The sequence below is a fragment of the Haliotis asinina genome, chromosome 3 (assembly GCF_037392515.1).
Source record: "Haliotis asinina isolate JCU_RB_2024 chromosome 3, JCU_Hal_asi_v2, whole genome shotgun sequence".
Taxonomy (NCBI): domain Eukaryota; kingdom Metazoa; phylum Mollusca; class Gastropoda; order Lepetellida; family Haliotidae; genus Haliotis; species Haliotis asinina.
In genome coordinates, this window is record NC_090282.1 from 34,881,587 (window position 1) to 34,891,373 (window position 9,787).

General features: G+C 40.7%; 1 protein-coding gene across 1 annotated transcript in view; it reads left to right on the plus strand.

Annotated features, from left to right (window-relative positions):
* LOC137277860 (uncharacterized) overlaps positions 1-9,787 on the plus strand; it is a 53,014-nt gene that overhangs the window by 24,053 nt on the left and 19,174 nt on the right. The window contains exon 9 of the mRNA XM_067809828.1: positions 7,871-9,516. Coding sequence (XP_067665929.1) covers positions 7,871-9,516 — 1,646 coding nt within the window. The remainder of the gene's footprint in view (positions 1-7,870; positions 9,517-9,787) is intronic.

The window sequence follows — 9,787 nt, forward strand, 5'->3', positions numbered from 1 at the left end:
ATGAGGGTTGATGGGCATGTTTACATGGGGGTAGATGATGTACAAACACAAGTAGATAAGGATGTACACGGGTAGATTGGCTATACATAGATTACATAGATTACATAGATAGAATGTACACAGATAGGTGAGATTAATTTATCAATAAGTCCCAGGCACTTGGTAGGTACAATCCTTGGTCCCGGTTGATTGCTGGTTTCTGTCTCCGGATCTCGATGGCTTCTTGCAGTTTCCTTTGGCGCCAGTTGTTGTTGTTGGTAGATAGTATCCTAGTGTCCTCCCATCGGATTGAATGTCCAGGGTTCTTGAGAATGTGTTCAGAGATGGCCGATTTCTGGTCGAGTTTGCTGACAGAGGTCTGGTGTTCCTTCATTCTGGTGTTGATTGGTCTCAGCGTTTCTCCAATGTATCGGTCGCCACAGTTGCAAGCGATCTGGTAGATGCATCCTCTCAGGTTAGGGTGTTCACAGCTGGGTCCTTTACCGTTGGCTTTTAGGTAGGTCTTGATGGTCTTGCCACTGGAGAAGGTGACATCGATGCTGGCTTTGGTCTTGATGAGGCGTGATATTTGATGACTGATGGGGCCAAGGTAGGGTATGGTTACTCTGATGGGTGATGGAGAAGGCTTGAGGCGGGGTTCTCGGTCCTTGAGGGTCTTGTTGATGGTGGCTGTGACGAGCTGGGGAGGGTAACCGTTTAGTGTGGTGAATGTCTTTCTGAGGTGGTCCAGTTCATTGTTTAGGGCATCAGGATGGCAGAGGGCTTTGGCATGTCTGGTAAGGGTGGCGATGATAGCTTGCTTGATCTGAGGATGGTGGCAGGAGTTGTAGTGGATGTACTGGTCGGTGTGCGTCGGCTTGCGGTATACTGAGGTTCTGAGTCCATCGTCTGTGGCGTGGAGGGATACATCAAGGAAGGGCAGGTGTTGGTTGGTCTCAGTCTCCATGGTGAACTTGATTCTTGGATGTTGGTCGTTGAGGTGGTTGAGGAGCTCGCTGGGGTCGTTGTCATTGGCGATGGTGGTGAAGGTGTCGTCGACTTTGCGGTACCAACAGAGGGGCTGGAACGGAGCTGTGGAGAGGGCTGCTTCCTCGAAGGAGGTCATGAAGATTTCTGTAATGAGAGGAGAAAGAGGTGAGCCCATGGGGAGACCATGGATCTGCTTGTATATCTTACCATTAAATGTGAAGTAGGAGGTGTCGAAGCAGCTGCGGGCGAGGTTGATGATGCTGTCTATGGTGAGGTGGGTGTCCAAGTCATCTATCCTGTTGGCTAACTTGCTGCGAAGGATGTCCAGGGCTTCTTCTAGTGGGATGTTGGTAAAGAGGTCCACGACGTCGTAGCTGACCATGGTGCCTGTGAGGTTGGATTCTTTCAGCTGGTTGACAAAGGATGAAGAGTCGCTGATGTAGGACTTGCCATCTTTGCCAAATGAAGCGAGGAGACGTGAGAGGAACTGGGCGGTGTTGTAGAAAACTGAACCTCTGGAGCAGACTAGGATCCGGGCTTTGGGCAGGTTCTTGTGGATCTTGATGGTAGCTCTTCCGTATGGGGCTTGGGAGTTGATAGGGTTCAGCTGGTTGAAGATGATGTCGTTGATTTCTCTCTTCTCATGAAGGTCCTTCAGGGTTTTCTTGTGTTGTCTTTCCAGTCTGGCCGTGTGATCTTTCTTGATGTTGAGGTAGGTGGTGGTATCTGAGAGGCTGTTGTTGACGAGCTGGAGGAATTCCGGGGTGTTCATGATGACTGCTGCTTTGCCCTTGTCAGCTTCGGTGATGGTGATGGTGTCATCCTTCTTGAGTTCGGTGATGGCCTGTCTCTCTTGGCGCGTGAGGTTGGAGCGGGGCTTGGGAGCTTGCTTGATGGTGTCTATAATCTGGTGTCGGAGATAGTCTACGTTGCCATTGGGAGCCAGTTGTTGAAGTCCGCTTTCAATGCTGGTGATGAAGGCATCTGTGTTGATCTTGGCGGTGACTGGGACATACCTCAGGCCTTTGGCAAGGAGGGACGTCTGAGATGGTGTGAGAGCTTTACTGCTGAGGTTGATGACTGTCTTGGGGTTGGTGGTGTTGTTAGCTTCAGGAATGTTGGAGGTGGGAGGGCATTGTAACTGGGTGAACTTGGTGATGTGGGTAGTTTTCACTTTCTCATGGAGGTGCTGCTTGGTCTTCTCTGCTAAGGACTGGGTCTTGTGGTAGAGGTCAGGCTCGAGGGTGTCTTGTAGGTGGCTTCTGCTAGTTTCAATGTCTTTTTGGAGGTGGGACTTGTGGCGGCGTAGGTGCTGTATCTGGTGCTTGACTATTCTGGTGCTGGCATTGTGGAGTATCTTGTTGATGGCAGGTGAGTGAGGGACAGGAGATGGGAGTTGAAATCCTCTGGCAACGAGGTTGTTGTCTCGGCATCGTAACAGGAAAGTTAGATGATTACTGGTTTTCACAATTTTGCTAATAGAACGGTTGTACCTGTTGATGGATATAACTGCATCATCTCCATGTTGATGTCGTATCAAGTCTTTGAAGGGCATTTAGAAGTGAAATGCATAAGAATGAAGATTTTATGGATATCAACTTCTTTATATGAGAACACAACGTTTCGGAGTTAATGCTTACTCCTTCATCAGGTGATTGAGAATGGGGTACAGAGCTATATTTATATGTACAGGTAAAGCAATAACAAAGTAACAAGTGGAATGACTTAACGAAACTAGTTTGTAAAGTGCAAACAGTAAAAACTAGTTTGTAAAAACAGTCTTGATAATATTTTTATGAATCAGAGGCTTTGGTTTTCTAGTTAATATTCAGTGGTTTGTTATATACCAGCATTAGGCCATTAGGATCAAATTGGTTGGTATTTTGGGGCAATGGTCCATTTTAACAAGGTGCGTACTCATTTTCTTTTGCAATACCAATGAAGTCATGTAATCAAAAATACAGTAACAACTATCAACAGTGCAGAATATATTCATGTACAGTCAGGCCGCGTTAATCCGAACATTTCTGTTTTTCATAAAAAATGTTCGGATAGTGAAACGTACGGACTACTGAAACGAACTTTTATGAACACAACTACAGTAGGGTTACTTCCCTTTGACATGGCAATACAAAAACATACGAAAGTATACAAGTTGGCTGAATGTGCGATGTGGTGTTTGGGGGCAAGAACGTTGGTCAGTTTGACTTTGGCATACTTGTGACTGGCAGCATTGTTACGAAGTAAGATCACGTGTCAACCACGTGATTGCATCTGTCTGTCAAATGATCATAGCCAATCACAAAACATATCCGATGTCCGAAATTTTGCTCTTGCCGACAGACTGTCCGAATTCTTGACCAAAATGTTTACACATAAGATCAAAATTGGCTTTAGGGTTTTCTCCTTTTTTGTGTGCGGCAGTAATTTCACATCTTTTACACCTAGGGGCGGGACTTGCCATTATGACTAACAAGCGTCAGGTGATCTCATTTTGACACGATCAGTGTTTTATACAGGAAGTAAGCATGACAGGTATTACTCCAACTAACCAAAAGTGAGACCTACTAATTGATCAAAATCACAAACTAAAGACATCTTCAACTCGCAAGTGTCACTTAACAATTACCACTGAATGGGGCTCATGGTGTGAAGGGATTATCCGAACCTTTCTGATGTACCGCTGGATTAATGAAGCAAAACTATGTGTAATTAGCTAATCTGTTACCGCTGATTAACGTTCGGATCCGGAAAGTGAAGCACCGGATTACTGAATCAACAGGTAATGAGTTTACATAGTAAACAAGATTGGTTACAGCTAGCTATTGTTTGGATATCGCGGGAATCGGATTGTCGGGGTCAGGACTAACGCGGCCTGACTGTATATTGAAATAGACAGGACAGGGTTTGGACAAGAAGAGCTGGTAATTGATTAATAATATAGTAAGAATATAACATGAGTGAGTGAGTGAGTTTTAGTTTTACGCCGCACTCAGCAATATTCCAGCTATATGGCGGCGGTCTGTAAATAATCGAGTCTGGACCAGACAATCCAGTGATCAACAACATGAGCATCGATCTGCGTACTTGGGAACCGATGACATGTGTCAACCAAGTCAGCTAGCCTGACCACCCGATCCTGTTAGTCGCCTCTTACGACAAGCTGAGTCGCCTTTAATAGCAAGCATGGGTTGCTGAAGGCCTATTCTACCCCGGAACCTTCACGGGTCGAATATAACAACATGTATGTACACGTCTTATATTGTCTTATCATGTAACTATGTATCCATCCTATTCTGCTCAATATTGTTTCATAGATGTGGATCATGATCAAAGGGCTTTTTCCCAGTTTGTGTTTGGCTAAGTCACCGACAAGTACTATATCTCTAATCTCTCTAACTGATTAAAAGTACCCCTGCTCTAGGTTTAATAATATATGACTTAACATACATTTCTATTTCTCATTTTAATGGCTGACATTTTCTTTCATAATATCACTGATATAATATAGTTTAAATTCAAAATGTAAATCCTTTTCTTCAAATTGATTTTGCCAGAAGGACAAGTTAAACACTACATGATGATGATTTATGTCATTCACGAAGATGGAAGCAGTTGAAAATAATATGAACAAAGTGTCTGCTCACAGTCAAGCATTTGTCTGGGTATCTCTTCTAAATGCCTTATTGACATGTGTAAATGTAATCATCATTTTAAACCTTCTGTTGACTGTAAGGGTTTATGCATACCTCTGTTGACATTTTATTAGAAAACAGTAATGAGCACAAATTGATGTCAGATTGATGTCATGCTAAGGAAAGTTTGTTTAAAGGTCACATGCAACCAAAAAATCAAACATAATTAAAACACATTTGTCACTTATTCATGACATATAATATACATTGCTGCTTTGAAAAAAACAAATAAACAAAATTATAAGCGTACAATCGCGATTCAAAAGTGCAATATTTTGTACTTGGGCTTACTTCCCCCGAAACGAAGCTCTCGGGAGACCGAACCCAGTCATAGCGGGTGGATATGCACTCAAGTGTAACGATGGCTTCCGATTGGCTGTTTCATTTGCTGATATGCTGAGGGTTCATTGTATGTACAGAAAGATGATCTGTTTGATGGGCATTTTAGAAGTAAAGCCAGTGACAAGAAAGTAAGATTCTTTATGGATAACAACTTCTTTTTGTGTACTTGATGCGTCGTTTCAGTATGGATTCATATACTGTTGTCAAACAAAATCATATACACGAAAAGAAGTCGTTATCCATGAAGAATGTATATAGAGATGTTGGGTTTTGAAAATACATGTTCTCTGAATTTGTGCTCGATCCAATCAAAAATCATGTCAGTAGAGATGATAAACTACTGCGTGGCTGGAATCTGTCATTCGTCCAACTACAAAGCAGGACTTGAAACTGACAAAAGTTTGCACCAGTTTCCGTCAGATCCAGTCATCCGAAAAAAATGAACGTAGTTTGTTGCAACCCACAGACATAAAACATGTCATGTGTATCACATGCGCCTAATTACATAATGTGGCAGACACAGGACTCGGGTGCACGAGTCATAAATCAACTTATTTTCTTTATGTCAAATAGTCTGATAGGTGTTAAGTTCAAATTGTTCAGTGACTGAAGCTGTGTATTACATGTTGTCTTTAGCAGACAGACATGTAGGTGTGAATAAACCAGACACTGAGCTTTGTCTGTGACAGAGACTGCTTACCACAATCAACAAGTTGTTTTACATAACAAGTAGATAATTTACTTGTTTGTGTACACACAAGATTAGACTACTGCTCACGACTTCAGACGCTGGGCATGCATACTGTTTCAAGCTCCCCGAACCTATTTACTGCGCATGCGTTATGGACGCAGCACAGCACAGCTGTTGAAACCAGTTTTCCCCCCAGCGCTGGGGGGAATTTAGTGAAATGTTTGAACTCCGATTTCGCAGGCTTTTTTTTCATCACGATTTTTTCAACTTTATAGGTTGAATTGGCATTTTTTGTGATTTGTTCCGGTAAGTGCATACCGAAAGGTACCAGAATCTACAAAGTTGTGTTTTACGTTGCATGTGACCTTTAACCCACCTGATCATAGCTCACATTTCTTTTCATAATATGAACTGTCCACATTACACCAGGGATGGCAATTTTTCGCGAATCTGCAGATTTAGTTGCAAATCAATCGATCCTGGACCCTGTTGGGGGCCTGCAGCACCCACACGCCCTGCTGATTTTCACATATTTTTGGGAGTAAATCTTTACAACCATGTGCTGGTTCTGTTTCTAAATATCTACAGAACTGTCATGACCATAAGGTTAGAAAAATTTTATTTTTCTGTCTTAGTTTATTAGGTTGAAAGTCAAGTTAGCACACTGTGTATCATAGCCTCTTTGTACTTTATGTTTGTAAACATACATCCACTGGATCAAAGAAGCTGAATGTTCACATTCTTTTTCCCAGCAATTGGAGCACCTCATTTAGTTCAAGAAGTTTTTGTACACCCTGTATCATTAAGTAGCTTGATGTTCACATGTAGTTTATTCTCTTTGAATTAGACTTTGCGAGTTACAAATGAAAGCAATGTGAATATTTAAGGATATATCTCAGAGTAGACTCCTTTCAAAAGTATTTTTGGATGTCTAGTAAAGGTTAAGGGGACATGAAGTTCACTAATCATTATCTTATCTCTCACATGAATGTCGCTTTCTGATTGGCTAAGCGCTATTCTACTACTTTCAATGTACCCTACTTTCAGGCGATGTATTATTTTCAATGTACATCGCTGGAAATTCCAAACTCTTCTGGTGCTTCGTGGTAGTAAGATGTTCAGTAAGATAAGTATGTTGTTCACTGGTCCCTCAGCGGGGTTCGGGTGGGGCCATGGGCTCATGTGCCCTCGAGATTTTGTGTATGTTCCCCTTGCACTGCGGGCTCGAGGAACATAAACAAACCTCGAGGGTACATGAGCCCATGGCCCCCTCATGACCAGTGAACAACTTATAATGTTTGCTGTTCCCTTGTAGCATTTAGTGGATTTGTTAAGCTTTGAGTTGAAATTTGAAAGATGTGAGTGAACATTTTATAATTTAAGTAGGTAAACCATTTAACTATTGGTATAAATTGATAGAAATGGATGTCTTTTGTTTGAAATACTGCACTTGAATCGAGGTAACACATATCCTTTGTTTGATGTTTTTAGAAATTCAAACAACTATTGAACAACATGAACTCATGAATGTACTCATGGAAATCACAAAAGCATTTTACTAATTTATATACAAATGTAAAGTGCCATCAGTCACACGTCTGTGCTCAAATTAACTTCAGCAAATTCTGTCAGGGCTCGGAAAACTTTTATAAACATAATTGATAAGAATTTATTTAGTATGTCTCTTCTCTGTTAATTCCACATATGTACTCGATATGTTTGCTTAAGATTAGTTTAATTGCCTAATTAATTACTTTGAAATCACCCAAGATGCTGCCCTTATTGCTTCTTCTCATGCCCAAGGAAGGCCCTTTTGTTTTAGCCAGCAAGCTGAGCGGCAGTACATTTTGACCACAGAGCACATTGTTTTGCCCAGCTATTAATTAACTAACTCAGGACAGAGTTTTTGTGTCGCCAGTATTATGAAAATATACAGACCCAATGACTGGCTTGTTCTGCTTTTTACACAAACATTATCTTAATAATCCTGTTTATTTCATCACATATATTACACATGTATAAGACAGATCAAATGAAACATACAGATTGGGATCCAAAATATTTTATGAGTGATTTTAAAGTCCCATACCTATTGTTTGCCACAATAACCCATTTTATAAAAGCTCTGCAATTTGTATTTTGCCAATAATGCAAGTATTTATTTATCTTTTAGGTATCTTCAACAGAAGTCATACTCTATGTGCCGGAAGAGTATGCCGCACATACAATCAAGATGGAATATAAATTTAGTGGAGACAGAAAGGGAAACCATGTGAGGATGAAATATGACAAGGAGCTAAAGTTGTGGTTTTCAAAGCAAATTCAGTGTCCACCTGATACAACATTTTACTATGGTTTTGATATCTACCAATTATTTGATGTGATGACGCCATCATACCGAGATAAAAACTTTACACCTTGCCCACATGTGACTTCTCGTATAAGGACCTCAATAGGATTTTCAATTGTAACAGAATGTTTCTCATCACACTTGCATGACATTGCTTCAGGAAGATACAATGCATCAATAGGAGGATTGATGACTGAAGTTGACAACATATGTAAACTAGCAAACTTTGATGTGCACAAAAAAGTTGACATATTCTCAAGATTTGCCTCTCTGTTGGAAAAACATGTGAAAGAGCCAAAGATACTGGCTATACTTGCTTACTTGATAGGTAAGTGGGACATGCATCATCAGACACTTGTGACATGTTTGGGGTCCCCATTAAGTGTACTTTCAAGTTTTGTAATGTTCAAACCAGATGAATTGTCAAGATCACAGCTTTCAGTTTTGCAATGTTCTGCAAACAGAGCTTGCTGGGCTGCCTTTCCAGAAACAGCCTGTGTCCTTGTGATGACGAAGTACTGTTTCCATTTGTTCCCATGTTCATATTTTGTATCCCTACTGAAGGACAACAAATTCACATTTGCTTCACGTGACACTGATGCAGATTTTGACTTACATGAAGAACTATTTCACAAAATGGCTGATGTTGTTTCAAAGGAGAACACTGATTCTAGGTCTGCTTTTCAACTATTTGATTTGTTCTTGGAACATATCAGTGTGTTTCATGTTCTTAAATTTGATTTTGAGAAATACCCAAATCTGATTGACAGGATTCAGAAGTTGATATCAAATTCAGTTATGATTGAGATCAAAGGAATCAAATCCAGCCAAAACTGGAATAGGCTGAGACATGTGTGCGAGATGGTATCCAAACATCCAGGTGTTGTGCACATGTATTCAACAGATCTCACAAACGTTACACTAAGTATGATGAAGTCTTTGGGTGACCACACAACACTAACTGATGACTCACTGGGGGACATTTTGATGTCCAAAGCACTCTTTCTACAGACAGATGAAAAAGAGACATTGATGACAACCATCAGTAGGTCACCATGTGAACAATTGCATGGCTATTATCTGAAAATGATGGACAAGTGGATTCTTAAACAATCAGTGATATCTGAAAGTGCTTGTTTGTGGATGGAAAATGTAATCAAACGCTTAAACAGAAAAGAAAAACCAGCAGATTATTTGAAAGAGATGTATGTGAGCCTGGGTGAACTTTTAAGGATGAAGAAAATAAGTCAAGACACGAGTCTAACCAGCAAACTGAAAGAAATGGTTTTCCAAACACTGTCCACCATGGATGTAGAACTTGTTTTGCAAAAGTGTCTTGAAAAGGGTTTCATGGTAGATGACCTCTTTTTTACTCATCTGGAAGAATTAACAGTTGACCTGGGCAGAGGACGCTATATTGTGGAGATACTTCAGAATCTACTGACTGCATCAGATTACTCTTATCCAGGGTAAGTAATATATATTTACACTGTTATTACATAGGTACTTGTTTCAGTGTGGATAACATGACAGTTGTAGACATGATGCAATGTATAATTTCTACTGATGTATGTGGAATACCATGCATTCATATGGGGGATGATGTCTGGACCATACCTCAAAAGCATATTACCCCAGTAGATATTCTTTCAGGAAGCTGTGCACAAACAAAAATCCCAATTATGTATTACCTGTTTGATATCTGGTGGCGTTACATGAAAAACATAAATAGCTTCTAAG